The sequence below is a fragment of the Cyclopterus lumpus genome, chromosome 19 (assembly GCF_009769545.1).
Source record: "Cyclopterus lumpus isolate fCycLum1 chromosome 19, fCycLum1.pri, whole genome shotgun sequence".
Lineage (NCBI taxonomy): Eukaryota > Metazoa > Chordata > Actinopteri > Perciformes > Cyclopteridae > Cyclopterus > Cyclopterus lumpus.
In genome coordinates, this window is record NC_046984.1 from 16,959,102 (window position 1) to 16,979,157 (window position 20,056).

At 40.5% G+C, this 20,056-nt stretch overlaps 3 protein-coding genes across 3 annotated transcripts in view; 2 read left to right on the plus strand and 1 right to left on the minus strand.

Moving 5' to 3' along the window:
- The first annotated feature begins 87 nt into the window (after positions 1-87).
- On the plus strand, positions 88-11,878 carry ndel1a (nudE neurodevelopment protein 1-like 1a). Its single transcript, XM_034558801.1, has 10 exons — positions 88-135; positions 270-403; positions 1,268-1,364; positions 2,727-2,880; positions 5,283-5,431; positions 5,936-6,072; positions 6,365-6,538; positions 7,244-7,338; positions 7,700-7,845; positions 10,956-11,878. The coding sequence occupies exons 3-10, from the start codon at positions 1,279-1,281 to the stop codon at positions 11,029-11,031; spliced, it is 1,017 nt and encodes a 338-aa protein (XP_034414692.1). The 5' UTR covers positions 88-135; positions 270-403; positions 1,268-1,278; the 3' UTR covers positions 11,032-11,878.
- Positions 11,879-13,966: 2,088 nt separating this feature from the next.
- Positions 13,967-15,634, plus strand: armc7 (armadillo repeat containing 7). The gene is made up of 3 exons (XM_034558820.1): positions 13,967-14,168; positions 14,802-14,945; positions 15,082-15,634. The coding sequence occupies exons 1-3, from the start codon at positions 14,081-14,083 to the stop codon at positions 15,426-15,428; spliced, it is 579 nt and encodes a 192-aa protein (XP_034414711.1). The 5' UTR covers positions 13,967-14,080; the 3' UTR covers positions 15,429-15,634.
- A 2,924-nt stretch (positions 15,635-18,558) lies between these two features.
- The window catches only part of acsf2 (acyl-CoA synthetase family member 2), a 16,887-nt gene continuing 15,389 nt past the window's right edge, over positions 18,559-20,056 (minus strand). The window contains exons 13-16 of the mRNA XM_034558779.1: positions 19,827-19,968; positions 19,157-19,267; positions 19,000-19,068; positions 18,559-18,787 (exon numbers count right to left, since the gene is read on the minus strand). Of these exons, the coding sequence (XP_034414670.1) occupies positions 18,713-18,787; positions 19,000-19,068; positions 19,157-19,267; positions 19,827-19,968 (397 nt within the window). The 3' untranslated portion in view covers positions 18,559-18,712. The remainder of the gene's footprint in view (positions 18,788-18,999; positions 19,069-19,156; positions 19,268-19,826; positions 19,969-20,056) is intronic.

The window sequence follows — 20,056 nt, forward strand, 5'->3', positions numbered from 1 at the left end:
TGGTGCTGTTTTAACAGCAACAGTGTCATTGCGCGTTGTCGTGCGCCGTTTGGGCGCAGCAGTGAAGCTCGTGAACACAACAGTTCATGCGAACACCGAGGAAATCCACCCTAAAACTTGTTTACTCTCACTCCGGTATTAAAGATCTTCTTACTGGGATATTCCACTATTTTGTTTTGTTTCACCCTTAAATGGATCAATGCTCAATAATTAATACTTTTTAATGAACCTGAGCCCCACATAACCGAAGAGATTATATTCCAATTTAGGGTGTGTTCACCTTTAAATGCCCGCTGAGAGGAGAGAGATCACCAGACATCGGAGGAGACGCTCGGCCTCAACACCTCACATCCACGGGGCCAAAATGGACTGATAACGCGTCACCGTGTGGGGCGATGTTCAGGTACTGAGTGCATCATCGTTTATTGTATTTGATCTTTGTTTGGCAACCAGTAAAGAATAAAAAAAATACTGTTTGCACACCCATGACAGCTTAGCTCGGCGTCACGTCACCGCTGTCAGCCGCTAATCTTGGTTTCTGCTCCCGTCCTATGGCCGATGTCAGAACAAACATGTCTTATAGTGTTTTTAAAAAATGGTGCAATTCATCACATGCGTTACAATATATAGCCACATGTTCATCAGCCAAATATGGAGTCACCATGTCTAAAATAGTATGATTTTATGATGGAGTATATCGTGAAACAAATTCAGCTTCCTTAATGTACACTTACTGTACTCAATCCATTCAATCAGGGGATATATTCTTTTTTTTTTTTTTTTTTTTTGTAAAGTCATTGTCCCACATCAAGCTCATGCAGTTTAAATGGCTTTATTACAATGTACTGTAATTTTATTTAAGTTTAAAATGCCTTTTTTTTTTTTAAAATGGCTTTATTACAATATAATTGTCTTTTTTAATTATATTCAAGAAAGCCTGTGTTGCATTTCCCTCTGTTTTTAATAACATTTCAAATGTCCCTCGGGGCAAGCTCATTGAATATAATCTGAAGATGAATTATTCACCACAGAATGAGATTTATTTATTGTTTCCAGGTGCAACACACAGTCAGTGACTGTAAGAGCAGCCATTGTTATTCATGGTTATTTATGGTTATTGTGAATTGTGTTTGACTCGGCCCCTTTGTGGTCGTAGAGCGGACGCACGCGCCTCCTTATCGTGCTGGAGGTCAGCGTTATTTAAAGACTCCTTCTTCTTTAAATCCCTGATTACAATGAGATGGAACTTCCTTCCGTTCCGCTGCAGATTTGTTCGCCATGGAAACGGACATGACACCAAAATTCTCCTCAAAAGACGAGGAAATTGACTTCTGGAAGGCTCTTTCTCTGAAGTACAAGGAAAGGTACGCAAAGTCCTCTTTTTGTGTTTGTTTGTGTGCGTTATTTCAACACGTCGTCGTCGTTGTTATTGTTGTTGTTGTTGCTGATGTAAACCATCAAAAACCAAAGTATGCTGTATGTTTGGGACCATTTCGGGAGAAATAACATCTTCGGTTGGAACCAACTGTTGAGAGACGAACAAGCACATCGTTGGTTTTCCTCCTTCTTTCATGTCAAGAGGCCAAAACGTTTATTTTAGGAATATTTGTCCAAGTTTAAGCCTCATTTTTTAATCTTTTTACTGCATGAAAGCTCATTGTTTTTTGGGACCCAATCCATTTGAGGGGTTCACGAAAGCCAGCTGCATAAACAACGATTTGAGTGATAAATGAGGTTTAAAAAAAACAACAATAAATTAACATAGAAAAGTACGTTTACGCACTTTTTCCTGATGGAAGTGAACCCGACTGGTCCGATTGGTTCCCGGAGCTCATCCGGGCCTCCACGCGGTTACGTAGGAGTCTGGAGGACCATGAGCTTCAGGGTTTGAGTGTTTGAGGGGTTTCTTCTCCTGATCCATCGCTGGTTCATTCTGGACGTCGACCTCCTTGAAGTCCAGTTGGCTTTTGATTGAATGATCTTCATCAGCAGCTTTAACGACGCGTTTCCTTTTCTATGAGACTTTAAACTTAGTGTGAGGAACTTTTTACTGGTCCTGAAACCAGTCTCAGTGTAGTCCTGGTCCTCTGTAGACCTCCATCGGCAAACAGAACCACCAGAGAGAAGGTGGTCTGGTTCTAGAGAGTTCTCCTTGAAGCTCCTCATCGGATTCTGATGAAAACCAGATGACGTCATGCAGGTTCACCAGAACCTCCTTCAGCTCAGACTCCAGCAGAGACCAGTCCACCGTGGACTAGACCCAGATCCAGCAGAGACCAGTCCACCGTGCACTAGACCCAGATCCTAAATTCTAAAGGGACCCTGGTGCTCAGAGACACTACCACTTTAGTCCACAGGGGGCGCCAACACTAAATGTGGTGTATTTACTCCTCACAACGTCGTTGAGAAAAGCATTTTGTATCCTATTCTGATGCACTGGTAATTAATATAGAGTACTGGTAATTAATAGAGAATACTGGTTATTCATAGAGAGTACTGGTTATTAATAGAGAGTACTGGTTGTGAAGAGGAAGTAAACGTCTGCAAATTAGTGGCAGCCAAACCTTTTTCAAGTAGAAGCGGTTCAAAGCTCGTCTTGGTAAACTGGTTTTCTGGCTCCGTGCCTCCTCCAGCTCTGCTGATGGTTTCCATTCTTAGACCAGCTTGTCGTCTAATGACCTCTTCCTCCTCTTCCTCCTCTTCCTCCTCTTCTGTCTGCCCTCCAGCTGCCAGGAGGCTCGGGAGGAGCTGCTGGAGTTCCAGGAGGGGAGCAGGGAGCTGGAGGCCGAGCTGGAGGCGCAGCTGAGCCAGGCGGAGTACCGCATGAAGGACCTGCAGTCGGAGAACGGCCGTCTGAGGAACGAGGTGGAGACGCTGAAGGTAAGGGGGGGGGGGGGGGGACCCTGACCCTGACCCTGACCCTGACCTTATCGCCTCAGGTTGACCTCTGATGCAGTCGTGATGAAGACGTAGCGCGGAGGAAAACATTACTGTGTCCAAATACAAATCACTATTTGCATTTTATCTACTAAACCTTTTAATAATTTCATTAAAAATAATAAAGATTGGCTAATACAAATAATCACCACTAAAAAAAATAATGTGCAGCAACAAAATGTTGACATTTATCTCCAGGTTAGAAAACACTGAATTTAAATATTAACAGTGCAGTTAATGCACCTTTTAATCAGCTGATTAATAAATATTAATAAACCCGATGAAAACCTCCCTTCGCTGTCGGTACAGCGTGTCCCCACATTTACCCTTGAAATGAATATTTAATGCTGGGTTTTTAATTTTCTTATTATTTTTTTATAACGCCACCACTCGTGGTGCAGAAGACGTGGAGCTGCTGCTCCCCTGGATGCAGTTACCCTGGTTACGGGTCAGAGGTCAGAGGTCGCAGGAATATGGAGATCAAAGCCGCACAACAAAATATCGTCCGATAAGTTTCTCCTCCGTGAATCCGAGTGCAATCTGAATGTAAATCTGTTCTTCTCCAGTTTCTCTGAGCCGATCGTTCATAATGACTTCGAGGTTTTTGGGTGCTCGTCTTTTTTTCTCGCAGCACTTTTGCAGACGTGAGTTTTATTTAAAAAAATATCATGATGCAACACTCGTCGATGTGAGTCTTCAGTATACAAACGACACATCTTCAGGGGGAAAAGCCTGCGAGTTCGTGGCCGGCTGCAGAAACACGTCGTCCCTGCAGGTTTAAAAAAGGGCAAATCCTACGGTGGCCTTGAGGTGCCAATCGCAACACGAGAACGTTACCCGGAAAAAAACAACAACGACGTCTCGCGAACAAACGCAGCGCAGGTAAATCAGGAAACTGAATATTTTAGATTGTTTTAGATTTTAGAAAATGAAATAGAACATTTTAAAAATATATATATATATATATTAAAGGAAAGACAATAACATTTCTCGGGCTGCAACATCTTCGTCGATTCGTACGTTTATTTTTTTAAGCCAATTGGTAATTTTTTCATCCTGAATGATTTTTTTTTTTTCCTCCAAGAAGCAAATAACAGATTTAAAACAACAAATAAGAAAAACACAACATCTCAGAAAACTGGAGAAAATAACGTCGACCTGAAGCGTTAAGACGTTGTTTGTGTTTCGCTCCTCGAGGACCAACAACCCACCTGTTAAACAGTTCACTGTTCACGAGATAAAAGAGGCAGAGGGAGATGAAAGAGGTAAAAGAGGTAAAAGAGATAAAGGGAGATAAAGGGAGATAAAGGGAGGTAAAAGAGGTGAAAGAGGTAAAGAGGTAAAAGAGATAAAGGGAGATAAAGGGAGATAAAGGGAGGTAAAAGAGGTGAAAGAGGTAAAGAGGTAAAAGAGATAAAAGAGATAAAGGGAGATGAAAGAGGTAAAAGAGGTAAACGAGATAAAGGGAGATGAAAGAGGTAAAAGAGGTAAAAGAGATAAAGGGAGATAAAGGGAGATAAAGGGAGGTAAAAGAGGTGAAAGAGGTAAAGAGGTAAAAGAGATAAAAGAGATAAAGGGAGATGAAAGAGGTAAACGAGGTAACAGAGATAAAGGGAGATAAAGGGAGGTAAAAGAGGTAAAAGAGATAAAGGGAGATAAAGGGAGGTAAAAGAGGTGAAAGAGGTAAAAGAGGTAAAAGAGATAAAAGAGATAAAGGGAGGTAAAAGAGGTAAAAGAGATAAAGGGAGGTAAAAGAGGTAAAAGAGGTAAAAGAGATAAAAGAGATAAAGGGAGGTAAAGGGAGGTAAAAGAGGTGAAAGAGGTAAAAGAGGTAAAAGAGGTAAAAGAGATAAAAGAGATAAAGGGAGGTAAAAGAGGTAAAAGAGGTGAAAGAGGTAAAAGAGGTAAAAGAGATAAAAGAGATAAAGGGAGGTAAAAGAGGTAAAAGAGATAAAGGGAGGTAAAAGAGGTAAAAGAGGTAAAAGAGATAAAAGAGATAAAGGGAGGTAAAGGGAGGTAAAAGAGGTGAAAGAGGTAAAAGAGGTAAAAGAGGTAAAAGAGATAAAAGAGATAAAGGGAGGTAAAAGAGGTAAAGGGAGGTAAAAGAGGTAAAAGAGATAAAAGAGATAAAGGGAGATGAAAGAGGTAAAAGAGGCCTCAGTCAGACGGTAACAGCAGATGTAGGTCAGACTCATCGAGCTGCTGGATATTTGGGTCACGCTTCCAACGGAGGGGAAACCGAGGGGAGCGGTGAAAAATGGATGATGACATGAATCGTGTCCCTAGATTAAACACATGTGATGAATACTGTGCTGTCTCCTCCTCCTCCTCCTCCTCCTCCTCAGGAGAGGTTTGAGCATCAGTACGCTCAGAGCTACAAGCAGATCTCCGTGCTGGAGGACGACCTCGGGCAAACGCGCAGCATCCGGGAGCAGCTGCACAAATACGTGCGGGAGCTGGAGCAGTCCAACGACGACCTGGAGAGAGTCAAGAGGTCTGGGCGGGCTCGCCAAAATAAAATACCAAACAGATAGATTTATGTGTTTTATTTTTTTCTTCCCCGCTAAGAGGTTGATGTTCCTGGTTTTACGTGTCGCTAAATAAATGTGTATTTATTTATTTATTATAAGGATTATTCAGGACAGAAACATATGTGTTTATTATTTTTTCTTTGTTTACAAACATTAATGGAAACAACAGTGACTCAAAAACCACACTTAAGAACAACAAGTTGTAAAGAAGTTATGTCCGCTGTGTGAAAGCTCATCATAAAATTAACAACATGTTTCTGTAGTGAGGCATACAATTAAGGAAAGTACAGTAAAGACCAATCGGCTGCTTTGTGATCCCTCTTTTAATCTTTATGGACATTTGTACATTTGAAAATGGGTCAAATTCAATAGGTATCTTCCCTTGGATTAAAATCAATGCTGCAGATATTGATCTCTTACCGCTCAGAGGATATTAAATCAATACCAAATGTAAATCTCTCTCTCAGAGCGACCATCGTGTCTCTGGAGAACTTGGAGCAGCGTCTGAACCAGGCGATCGAGAGGAACGCCTTCCTGGAGAGCGAGCTGGATGAGAAGGAGTCGCTTCTGGAGTCTGTGCAAAGATCAAAGGATGAAGCCAGAGGTGATTATTGATTTGATTTTTTACTAACGAGCCACGCTGTCAATCACTCTGCACTGCAGCTCATTAGCGTGCAGCCGCTGCATGATTTTCCCCTCACAGATTTGGATTGTGTCCTTTAAGGAATTGAATTAAATAAAATAAATAAAATAAATAAAATAAATAAAATAAATAAAATAAATAAAATAAATTAAATAAATAAATTAAATAAATTAAATAAATAAATTAAATAAATACATTATTTATTTTATATTATTGTATTTTATTTATTTCATTCATTTTATTATTTCCGCAGACTTGCGGCAGGAGCTGGCCGTGCGCGAGAGGCAGTCGGACGTGACGAGGATGTCGGCTCCCAGTTCGCCCACAGAGGAGAACGAGAAGATGGACACGGCGGTCCAAGCCTCCGTCTCGCTGCCGGCGACCCCGCTGAGCCAAAGTCTGGACAACGCCTTCGCCAACCCGACAGGTAGCTGCACGTCTTTTCTCTTCAAGTTAAAAGAGATCGTTTTGTCTCGGGAGGAAACGAAGAGCTCTGAGGAGGAAATGAATGTTTTTGACTGAAGGAGCATAAAAGAATAAAAAAGTATTGATACATTTGGGCAAATGCTTTATGAAGCATGTTCCCTATCCAGCAGCTACAATCAATATGTTTTTATCGTATTCAAGGTTATTGAAGGTTATTCAAGGTCTACTTGAATGTGGAAGGCGTTGCTCGTCGTGACTCTCGAGCTCTTTTTGGGTGTTTTAGCGTCTTGGAGCTCTTTTTTGTTACATTTCGTTTCATTATTCTGGAATGAATCCTTTTAATATTTCTTTTACATACCGCACCCTAATCATGGATGAATGCATATTTATTTTCTTTTAAATGATTTATGTCTTACTTTGACTATTGGGAACAAAGTTACAATTAATGCTCATAAATATATAAACCAAACGTCTGGGAAAAATGTCAAAAATTAAACGTTTTGACTATAATTAGAAACATCCAACATATTCTGTATGTGAGAATTAAATGAATTATTGTCTTAATTTATTTATTCTGAAAGGTTTGATGGTCTTTTGAGGGGAATTTCATATTTACACCCACTTTGTGGGGTTTGGGTCTAAGATTGGAAGCTGAAAAGTGAATTTATTGAACATTGATGAATAAAAGCGTTTCTTTCTTGCACAGTTCTGTCGAACGGCTTCGGCAGCAACTCTCCGCTGACTCCGTCCGCCAGAATATCGGCGCTCAACATCGTCAGCGATTTGCTCCGGAAAGTCGGGGTGAGTCACTTCCTGTTTCCCACTTCCTGTTTCCCACTTCCTGTTTCCAGCTTCCTGTTTCCCAGCTTCCAGTTCCCTTTCCCTTTTAACTTTTCCTTCTTCATTTTTCCCTTTTCTTTTTTCCCCTTTTATTTCTTGAACTGCAACTTTTATCCTATTTTTAGCTTTTTAATGTTTTACTGGATGTTCTTAATTGTTTTTTAAATCTTTTTTTCTTTTGCCTTACGTTTTGATGCTTTTAATGGTTTCATGTGCTCTATGAATAAACGCTCCTCCTCCTTCTCCTCCTCTTCCTCTACTTCCTCCTCCTCCTCCTCTTCCTCCTCCTCTTCCTCTACTTCCTCCTCCTCCTCCTCCTCAGGCTCTGGAGTCGAAGCTCGCCGCTTGCAGGAACTTCGCCAAGGACCAGAAAGCCCGGAAGGCGTTCGCCCTCGACAACAGCAACGCGCTCAACGCCAACACGACCGGCTACTCGCAGTCGCTCCACACGGCGTACTACGACAAAGCGTGAGTGGTTCGCCTGGCAGTCGGGAGTCATTTATTTATTCACTCATTCATTTATTCACTCATTTATTCATTCATTCATTTATTCATTCATTTATTCACTCATTTATTTATTCACTCATTCATTTATTCATTCATTTATTTATTCACTCATTTATTCACTCATTCATTTATTCACTCATTTATTCATTCATTCATTTATTCATTCATTTATTCACTCATTTATTTATTCATTCATTCATTTATTCATTCATTTATTCACTCATTTATTCACTCATTCATTTATTCATTCATTTATTCACTCATTCATTTATTCATTCATTTATTTATTCACTCATTTATTCACTCATTCATTTATTCATTCATTTATTCACTCATTCATTTATTCATTCATTTATTCACTCATTCATTTATTCATTAATTTATTCACTCATTTATTCATTAACTCATTCATTAACTCATTCATTCACTCATTCATGCACTCATTTATTCACTCATTTATTCATTCACTCATTCATTTATTAACTCATTTATTAACTCATTTATTCATTCACTCATTCATTCACTCATTCATTCATTCATTTATTCACTCATTTATTTATTCACTCATTCATTTATTCATTCATTTATTCACTCATTTATTCATTTATTTATTCACTCATTTATTCATTTATTTATTCACTCATTCACTCATTCATTCATTCATTTATTCACTCATTTATTTATTCACTCATTCATTTATTCATTCATTTATTCACTCATTTATTCATTTATTTATTCACTCATTTATTCATTTATTTATTCACTCATTCACTCATTTATTCATTCATTTATTCATGTATTCATTTATTCACTCATTCATTCATTCACTCATTTATTAATTCATTCATTCATTTATTCACTTATTTATTAATTCATTCATGCACTCATTCATTCACTCATTTATTAATCCACTCATTCATTTATTAATTCACTCATTCATTCATCATTCATTCACTCATGTATTAATTCATTCATGCACTCATTCATTCACTCATTCATTCATTCATTCATTCATTCATTCACTCATTCATTCATTCACTCATGCATTCACTCATTTATTAATTCACTCATTCATTCATTCATCATTCACTCATGCATTCATGTATTCACTCATTTATTAATGCACTCATTCATTCACTCATTCATTCATGTATTCACTCATGTATTAATTCACTCACTCATTCATTAACTCATTCATTAACTCATTCACTCATTCATTCATTCATGCTGCCGTCCGGCCCGCTCACTGTGCTGGTGGTGGAACTCCTTTTAACTCCTCTCTTCTCGACTGGTGGGACTTGTTTTGTATTCCAATCGTAGAAAAGAAGACAAACATTTACTCGAAGAAGTCAATGAATCCCATAAAAAGACCAAACCAGTGCGTTTGTTGCATTCGTGGTGTCTCGATATACTTTATGACTTTCTGCCCTTTCTTGTTGTTTCCAGCCCAAAACATTTAAACTTTTAAAAACCAATAACGTTTAATTTGAGTCCATCAGGGAGATGTGGAGATGTTTTATTGGACGTTTGCTGGTTGTGTTCCATTAAAACTACCTTTTCTTTTTTAAGGACCCTTTTTTAAAAACTATTTAGTGTTTCGTGTTGCCGTGGCGAAGTGCTCACATCCCTGAATTGAGGAGGAAACAAAGAGATGCTGGTCACATGTTGGGCGGCTCACAGGAAACCAGTTTAACCAGTCGGCAGCTTTCAAGTTCCCTTTGTTTGAAAAGTCTGTCGAGCAGCCGCACCGTGCTCTTCATAGGAGGAAGAGGAGGAGGAGGAAGAAGAGGAGGAGGAAGAAGAGGAGGAGGAGAAAGAGGAGGAGGAGGAGGAAGAGGAGGAGGAGAAAGAGGAGGAGGAGGAAGTAGAGGAGGAGGAGAAAGAGGAGGAGGAAGTAGAGGAGGAGGAGGAAGTAGAGGAGGAGGAGGAAGAAGAGGAGGAGGAAGAAGAGGAGGAGGAGAAAGAGGAGGAGGAGGAGGAAGAGGAGGAGGAGAAAGAGGAGGAGGAGGAAGAAGAGGAGGAGGAAGAAGAGGAGGAGGAGAAAGAGGAGGAGGAGGAGGAAGAGGAGGAGGAGAAAGAGGAGGAGGAGGAAGTAGAGGAGGAGGAGAAAGAGGAGGAGGAAGTAGAGGAGGAGGAGGAAGTAGAGGAGGAGGAGAAAGAGGAGGAGGAGGAAGAAAAGGAGGAGGAAGAAGAGGAGGAGGAGAAAGAGGAGGAGGAAGAGGAGGAGGAAGTAGTGGAGGAGGAGGAAGTAGAGGAGGAGGAGAAAGAGGAGGAGGAGGAAGAAGAGGAGGAGGAGGAGGAGGAGGAGGAAGAGGAGGAGAAAGAGAAAGAGGAGGAGGAGGAAGAAGAGGAGGAGGAGAAAGAGGAGGAGGAGGAAGTAGAGGAGGAGGAGAAAGAGGAGGAGGAAGTAGAGGAGGAGGAGAAAGAGGAAGAGGAGGAGGAAGAGGAAGAAGAGGAGGAGGAGGAAGTAGAGGAGGAGGAGAAAGAGGAGGAGGAGGAAGTAGAGGAGGAGGAGAAAGAGGAGGAGGAGGAGGAGCAGGAGGAAGAAGAGGAGGAGGAGGAAGTAGAGGAGAAAGAGGAGGAGCAGGAGGAAGAAGAGGAAGAAATAGGAAGAATAGGAAGAGGAGGAGGAAGTAGAGGAGGAGGAGGAAGTAGAAGAGGAGGAGGAGGAAGTAGAGGAGGAGGAAAAGGAGGAGCAGGAGGAAGAGGAGGAAGAGTATGAGGAAGAGGAGTTTATCTGACAATTTGAGCAGTTTTTTTTCTTCTTTCATTTCTAATCTCGAGTCCAGTTCTTATCATATTTAATTTAGTCGGCTTTAGTATAAAATGATTTGTAATTAAAGTTTAAACTTTGTATTTCCTCAGAAATAAGAGCTTGTGTGAAAATTAATTTACGAAGAATATATTGTAAAACGTTTTCCTGCCAGAAAAAAAGGGTTTTCCGTACTTTTTGGGCTTGTTTCGTCGTCGCCGCTTCAGTCGACCTTCAACCCTCCAGAGGTCGCGGCTCGTTGACGCGTTGTGTTTCTTTTAATTGTTTTTAACGTATAACTCATGTTTCTTTGTTCCAGCCGCACCGTGAACGGGCTGACGGCCATCACCGCGCCGCCCGCCTCCTCCCCGGGCTTCGGGCCGCTCGCCGTGTGACTGCGGAGCCCCGCCTCCCCCAGGGGGCCCCGCCCTCCCCCAGGGGGCCCCGCCCTCCCCCAGGGGGCCCCGCCTCCCCCAGGGGGCCCCGCCTCCCTCAGGGGGCCCCGCCTCCCCCAGGGGGCCCCGCCCCTCGTCTGTACATCTCACCTGTTTCTGCTGTTTGCTCACCGGCTTCCACTCAAAGACATATTTTAAAAGATTCCTCCAGGAGCTCAACCCTGATTCGTGAAACGTGTGCACCATATACTACAATTTTAAATATTATGCAATTAAAATGTTTTTTTGTTGTTGTTTTGTTTCCACGACTTTAAACGAGCAATAACTTCAGTTGAGGCCACAGTTAAAATAACCGGTTTAATGTGTGTTCCTGGGTCAACGTGCGCCACGTGGATCAATTATGGATGTTTTTCAAAATGTCCGACGTGCGTCAGAGGTTTGAATGTTTTAAAATGTTATTTAAGCCTCTGATCTTTATTGCATTTGGTTTTCAGAGCTTTGAAGAAGGGAAGAGAGTCTTTGCGTCTTCGCCGTGAGTCAAACACCCTCTGAGCTGCGTGACGACGTGCACATTATTGGTCATATTGATCGTCATCGATAAGACGACCTGCTGCTTGTGGGCGTGTCCCAGACCAGCTGGTCTTCTGTCGTCAGAAATGTTTTATCTTTATTTGAAAAGCTTTTTGATTTTATGACGCAACACTTTTCACACAAGTCGACTCACTTTATTTTATTTTATTTAATTAATGTGCAATATTGCCTGTTTTTGTTATATTTTGTGGGTTTTAATGTATTTCAGATTTCTATTATTGGCATGTTTTAAAATAAAATGTGTGATTAAACTCCAATCTGTTACTGTTGTAAGGTTTTTGTTCCGTTCCTGCTAAAGTTGCAGCTTTATTTTCAATATCTATTCATCTTTTATTTATTTCAGTTACTTGATGAATTGTTTAACGCCCTTCAGAGAACAAGAAGTCGTCAACATATATTTAGTTTGCAACGAAGAACAAACAATTTTGGGAAGAACAATGGATCAATTATTTACAATATTTATATTATATTAAACCTAATTAGGTTTATTGGGCCCTATATTTACCCCGTTATGGGTTTTATGTTGTTTTGTCTTTCAGCTTTTAATTGCACTGAATGAAAACACTGGAGGTTAAAGGAACAGGCCAGAAGTCTGGCATCTGATTTATATTCCCAATAAAAATGAGTATAAATAACAACAGGAAGAACAAAACATGTGACAATCTAAAACTCTACAATGGGTAGTTGGAAATAGTCAGAAAAAGAAATGTAAAGCACGTTTTATTTATAGTTAAGGAGCAAAAACACCTTTTTAAATGGCACTTTAAAATCAAGTGATCAACACTGCCCCCTGGTGGGCTAGAATGCAAGTGCACGAAAAAGAGCTGATTTCAGCAATTTGGTCATTTAATCATTATTTGTGTCTCAAAACAGACACAAAATACAAGATTACATTTATTATTCATGTGTGTGAGTTATCCAACATTCATCCACCGATGCTTGCACGACAGACGTCTCCAGTACAGACGTACAGACGTCTCCAGTACAGATGTCTCCAGTACAGATGTCTCCAGTACAGACGTCTCCAGTACAGACGTCTCCAGTACAGACGTCTCCAGGCTGTGTAGAGGAAGTTACTTATTTGGTCGTGTCCACACCCGGAGACTCTGAAGAGTTGTGTAGTGCAGCGCTCCTCCTCTTGGCCACCTCCTCTATCTGCCTCATCCTCCTCTCAAAGACCTCCAGCCTCTTGGCTTCGTTGCGTTCTCGCTCCTGAGCCCGGAGCACCTCCACATCCTGAAAGAACCAATGTCTGTATGATGGAGGAGGAGGAGGAGGAGGAGGAGGAATTTATTAATGTAAGACACAGATATGCCCTTAAACAAATTAAACCATCCATTGAAAGTAAATTAACTATTTATCAAGCAGAAAAGTGAAATTTGTGCTAGTTCCAGCTAATTTTTCAAACAAGAATTACAAACATTCCCTGGCAAGATACCTTAAAAAGATATTCTCTGCAGCTCGTTGTCATGTTTTGGTCAGATTTATTAATCAATTAAGTTAATAATTTGCAGATTTATCAATAATAAAATAGTAATAACTTGCTACCCTATATTTATTTTCTATTTCTTTACTTCAAATGTAGAGTTTGTTCGGTTTAAAAAAAATTATACCATTGCTAAATACACACAAAAACAAATTATTGTCTAATAGTGTATATATTTTATACAACATATGGATGCTCGTATGCACATTAATGCACTTTATATGTCATGGTATGTAGCTGTTGATTACTGATAGCTGCATTATAATTAAACACGATTAATAAGGAAATAAACAGTAGAAAACGATGCGATATTATCTAGAAGGTCCCCTTTAATATTACATGCCGAACATTTCCGCGTGACAGTTAAAGCACCCACAAAAACATGCTCAACATGCTAAATCATAACTTGCCTGTTGAAGAAAGCAGTGGCGAGTCCCACGATCAGCGTCCCAAATAAAATGGGTTTCGTTCGACGCTTTACAGCCGACAGCTGGTGTTGCTTCATTGCAGCTGAATATATAATATAGATATGAACGGAACCAGAAGCTGCATGTGTTTTATCTGACCTCTGGAGCGACCAGTGGATAGCTGCTGGGTACACGCCTCCTCCTTGTAGTGCTCTCACTCGCGTAACACGACTTCCGTTCCCCGTTTTTTTTAGGAACTTAAAGTATCCGTCCATAAAAATATAATACACATTCTACCACTAATAAATAAAATGTAATGTTGTGTTTTGAAGTGTCTTTAACGAGTTCAAGTCGATATTCTAGTTTATTTATAACCGGACAAGGTTTAGGGGACTAGGAACCTTAGCGGGGGAGACGGGTTGTTGTACGGACACATTTAATAAACGGACCAAAACAGGAAGTGGTGATAAATGAACCGTGTTTGAGTAAACGGCTCCTGCGAGGCTCCTGCTGGAGTCTAACATATGTTATTGTTGTGTTTATTTAATAGATAATTAAACTAAAGATGTGGAGGAAAGGCTCGTCTGAGGGCTCCGACCGGTTCGAGTACCTCCAGACTCTGGTCACCGAGTTCCAGGACACAGACAGCGACGGTGGGTCCTCTTGTTTAAGAAACCAGGTCCATGAAAAACACGAAATGAGACTAATAACATTAATTAATTAATAATAATGTTCTGCTACTTTATAATTCGACACATTTCAGAGGTAAATATTGTACTATTTAAGGTATATTTTAATGCCAATACTTTTGTATTTACTAAAGTAAGATTTTGAATGCGTATTCTACACTGTGGTGTTACTGAGTACTTTGTATATATATATATATATATATATATATATATATATATATATATATATATATATATATATATATATATATATATATATATATATATATGAACAACAATTAGAGAGCTCGACTATTGAATGTTTAAGTCTCGGGCTCCAATGATGCTCATTAAATATCACAAGTAATAAAGACAATCTAAAACATAGAATATTGGAAGGAAAAATAACGTATGCCAAAAATGGATAAAGATAAATATTGTGGTAGACGGGTGTTCAGTAATTACAGGAATGATAAACTAATGTCGTATTATTAATATCAGAAGGATTACTATTCAGTATTCAATGTAATTCTTACATTTTAATATATTTTGACCAATGCAATGTATTAATATATACATGTGTAGTAATTGCTCCGTTGTGTGGTTTCCCATCGTCAGAGGCGAAGGAGCAGGTGCTGGCCAACCTGGCCAACTTCGCCTATGACCCAAAGAACATGGAGCACCTGAGGGAGCTGCAGGTGGCCGACCTCTTCCTGGACATGCTCACCGAGGACAACGACAACTTCGTGGAGTTCGGGATCGGTGCGAATTAGTTATTGTCTCGCCCCCCCCCCATTGTTTATACATCGTGCAAATGTGACAACCTTTTTAACCTTTAACCTTCCCGTGTGTCTGTGTGTGTGTGTGTGTGTGTCTGTGTGTGTGTGTGTGTGTTCAGGGGGGCTGTGTAACCTCAGCATGGACCCCGAATGCCGACGCGTCATCCTGGAGAGCCGGGGGATCAGCCTGGTGACGAACTGTCTGTCGAGCCGGAGGGAGGAGACCGTCCTGTCGGCCATCACCACGCTGATGAACCTCGCCGCGCCCTCGTCCCGCTCCCAGGTCGCCGACCCGGCCGTGCTGCAGTGCATGCTGCGCTTCTCCCTCTCGGAGAGCCCCCGGCTGCGCGGCCTGGCCGCCGTGTTCCTGCAGGACTGCTGCACCGCGGAGCAGGCGGCCCGAGCGGAGCGGCAGATGGTGGAGGGACGGCAGACCGCGGTCGGGATCCCGCTGCCCGAGAACTAAGACCGGGGGGGGGGGGCGGCGGCGGCGGCGAGGCCCAATGCTGGTGTTGGTGGTCGGGTCCAGTCGACCCTGAAGGTGTTGAGGTCAGAACTCTGAGTCAACACGACTTATGGAGGAAAGATAAATATATATATTTATATACATATATTTATATATATTTGTATAACTATATATTAAATATATATTTATAGTTAATATATTTATATATAGTTGTAAAAATATATATAAATATATATATATATATATATATTTAGTTATAGAAATATATATATTTTTTTTTTAAATATCATTGCACGCTGTTTTTCTTTAATATTCCACGTATTGTACTTTAAAATCTAATGTTTCAAGGGGAGACTTGTTGTGCCTTCTCTGACCACACGGGGGAGACTGCAGAGTCTTTGTTCAAGTGAAGATCCTCCAGCTGTTTTGTGAGACATTACTATTTTTGCTAAAAGCACAAAAAAACTTTTTTTTTATTTTATTGAATTCCAAACTGTTTCCAGGAGGTGTGCAAAGAGACTAAATCTCACATGTAAAAATCGATATCAGCACTTAAATTATTATTAATATTCCCCCCGAAAATAGTGTACATTCCTTTGGCATCGAAGTGACTTCCTCGAGGAAGGAAACGGGTCGCTCGAGCCCGACTGGTAGACGTTTTGGCTCCACGAGCGCCTCGTGAATCCAGACCCCCAGAAATATGTGAAAAGAAGAAAGAGAGAGAAAGAAAGAGAAAGAAAGAGAGAGAAAGAGAGAGAAAGAGAGGAGTGCAAAATAAACCCCGAGGTTCCTTCTGAAGAGCCAGGAGCTCCGTTTGTTTTCTCCGGAGCTATTTCTGGGCCCCGAGTCCTTCAGGTCTAGACAGGCGGGCGACATCAACACCGAGCTCTCACCTTTCAGGAAGTGAGCGGCGAGCGGCCGAGATCAATAACTCCAAAACCAGAGAAACGCCAACGTCTGCTTTTAATAATGTGGTTTGAAATGTTTAAAATTGCAGGATAAAAAACGACGACCTGTGAAGAAATGAGTTTGTTTGTCTGTTCACTTTTCTGTTATTAAAATCTTATTAACATTTTTTTTTGTTTTTCTCTAAATAATTAATCTCCAACCGTCTTGTGAGGATATCAAAATATATATATTTAATTAAACAAATATATATATATACAAATACAGATTTAGTAAAAAATATTTAATTAAAAAAAAAAAAATTTAATAAAATACATATTTTTTAATAAATATATATATTTGTATTAAATATATATTAATGTTATATATATATATATATATATATATACAAATACATATTTAGTAAAAAATATATTTAATTAAAAATATATATATTTAATAAAATACATATTTTTTAATAAATATATATATTTTTATTAAATATATATTAATATATTATGTTTCTCAAACAGGAGTAAAAAGTACATTTGAGTAAATAAACTGTTCATAGTAATAAATTAACATGTTGCCCAGAGCAACGATGTATTTATGCTTGTTGCTAGGATTCATTTGTTTTGGTGAGTACTTTATTATTTTTAAAGTGATAAGTGTAGTTATTATACACGTTTCTTATCCGTAGCTACAGGATGAGCTCTGATATTCAGTATTTAAAGTCTCATTCTGCTGCTTCTGGACCCAAAAGACAGAAATCTGTTCTATTAAATGGTATAAATATTCTTTTATACTTTGACTTTAAGACTTTTCCCTGATGGACTATATTGTGACTTTAAAAAAAAACATTTTCCCATCATACTATGACTTTTAATCACACACAACTTTATTTCTTTTGACATACACACTATGATTGTCTTCACGTAATACACAATTTTTCGTGACATTATTTTTGAATGCATAGCAATCTGAGCGATATAAAAATACACTCATTCATCCTGGAAAAAGAGTTTCATAATGTAAATTGTTGCAGCTTTTCACAGAATAAAAAGAACCGAGGTTCAATGTGAGCAACGAGCTGATCTTCACCATCGATATTAAACCAACAAACAAACATAGTTCATTCAAAACAAAAAGATCCAAACAACATTTGGGCTGTTTTTGTCACACACATATACACACACACAGGATGGAGTCACACACACACACACACACACACACACACACACACACACACACACAGGATGGAGTCACACACACACAGGATGGAGTTACACACACACACAGGATGGAGTCACACACACAGGATGGAGTTACACACACACACAGGATGGAGTCACACACACAGGATGGAGTTACACACACACACAGGATGGAGTCACACACACAGGATGGAGTTACACACACACACACACACACAGGATGGAGTCACACACACACAGGATGGAGTCACACACACACACACAGGATGGAGTCATACACACACACACAGGATGGAGTCACACACACACACACAGGATGGAGTCACACACAGGATGGAGTCACACACACACACAGGATGGAGTCACACACACACACACACAGGATGGAGTCACACACACACACACACACACACAGGATGGAGTCACACACACACACACACACAGGATGGAGTCACACACACACACACACAGGATGGAGTCACACACACACACACACACACACACACACACACACACAGGATGGAGTCACACACACACACACACAGGATGGAGTCACACACACGATGGAGTTACACACACACACACACAGGATGGAGTCACACACACACAGGATGGAGTCACACACACACACAGGATGGAGTCATACACACACACACAGGATGGAGTCACACACACACACAGGATGGAGTCACACACACACACACACACAGGATGGAGTCACACACACACACAGGATGGAGTCACACACACACACACACACAGGATGGAGTCACACACACACACACACACACACACACAGGATGGAGTCATACACACACACACACACAAGATGGAGTTATACACACACACACACAGGATGGAGTCATACACACACACACACACACAGGATGGAGTCATACACACACACACACACAGGATGGAGTCATACACACACACACAGGATGGAGTCACACACACACACACAGGATGGAGTCATACACACACACAAGATGGAGTTATACACACACACACACAGGATGGAGTCATACACACACACACACACACACAGGATGGAGTCATACACACACACACAGGATGGAGTCACACACACACACACAGGATGGAGTCACACACACACACACACAGGATGGAACACCTGAAGACCATCTGGAAGGAACTCACACACACAGCTTCATGTTCTGTTATTTAGAGTTCGGGTTCTCTCGGTTGTCTGAGTCCGAGCCGAAGCTCCGCCTCCTCGCGTAGTTTAACCTTCTGGATCTGAACGACGAGACGGAAAAACATGTCGTGAGTTCAGAAACATTTCAACATCATCAATTAGGATTTGATTTTATCTTTCAATATAAGTGGGCGACGTCGTGCACGGCAGTGGGCGACGTCGTGCACGGCAGTGGGCGACGTCGTGCACGCCAGTGGGCGACGTCGTGCACGCCAGTGGGCGACGTTGTGCACGGCAGTGGGTGAGCGGTCACCTTTCCAGTGCCGGTCATCGGGTAGCTGGTCACAAACAGGAAGTAGCGAGGGATCTTGAAGTGCGAGATCTGAAAAGCAGCAGATGTTTTGTCAGGAAGACAAAACGTATAAAATAACATTTTATTATTTTTATAAACAGGTGAATTCGGGCCTCACTTGTCCTTTGCAGAAGGCTTTGATTTCCTCCGCGGTGCACTGCTCGCCGTCTACCAGCCGGATGCAGGCGCACACCTCCTCGCCCAAACGGGTGTCCTGGACTCCGACCACCTGACACACACACACACACACACACACACACACACACACACACACACGCCTCTTCAAAGTATACTCTGTCTGACATGACATCACTTCCTTCTCTCATAATATGCGAGCTGCCTATTGCATTAAAATATAAATAAATAGATATAATTGTCTTAAACTCAGATTTATGGCGAGCAGTTTAAATAAATCTCACTCTCTTTCAGGAGAAGCTTAAAACACACAAAAAAACAAACATATATACATATAAATATACTTTACAATTAAATTATATTTTTACAATTAAAATGTAAAAATATATAAACATATATATTCACTTGTTTTTATGTTCTGTTTTAATGTTGTTCCTATCTTTCATGCTTTTATCCTGTATTATTTTATTGTACGGTGACCTTGGGTGGCTTGAAAGGCGCCTCCAAATAAAATGTATTATTATTATATATTAAAATGTAAAAATATATATACATATAAAAAAATCTTTGACATTTTTTAAAAATTAATATATAGATTTATTATTATTATTATTATTATTAGCTCCTCCTCCTGAAATGCTGGTGGAGCTCACCTGCACCTCCTTGATTTTGGGGTGCGTTTGCAGGAGCTGTTCGATCTCCGTCGGGTAAATGTTCTCTCCTCCCCTGATGATCATGTCCTTAATTCGGCCCACGATGCGGCAGTAGCTGAACGCGTCCATGGTGGCGAGGTCTCTGCAGGAAAACCCCCAAAAAAAAACACAGGGGAAAAGAAAAAAAAAAACATATATATTTAGTTCAAGGTATTCTTTAAAATACTTTG

Coding starts and splice junctions, on each gene's coding strand:
- ndel1a (XM_034558801.1), top strand. CDS start 1,279: ATGGAAACGGACATGACACCAAAATTCTCCTCAAAAGACGAGGAAATT. Junction 7,339..7,699: donor ATTTGCTCCGGAAAGTCGGG/GTGAGTCACTTC, acceptor CCTCCTCCTCAG/GCTCTGGAGTCGAAGCTCGC. Junction 7,846..10,955: donor ACGGCGTACTACGACAAAGC/GTGAGTGGTTCG, acceptor TCTTTGTTCCAG/CCGCACCGTGAACGGGCTGA.
- armc7 (XM_034558820.1), top strand. CDS start 14,081: ATGTGGAGGAAAGGCTCGTCTGAGGGCTCCGACCGGTTCGAGTACCTC. Junction 14,169..14,801: donor CCAGGACACAGACAGCGACG/GTGGGTCCTCTT, acceptor TCCCATCGTCAG/AGGCGAAGGAGCAGGTGCTG. Junction 14,946..15,081: donor CTTCGTGGAGTTCGGGATCG/GTGCGAATTAGT, acceptor GTGTGTGTTCAG/GGGGGCTGTGTAACCTCAGC.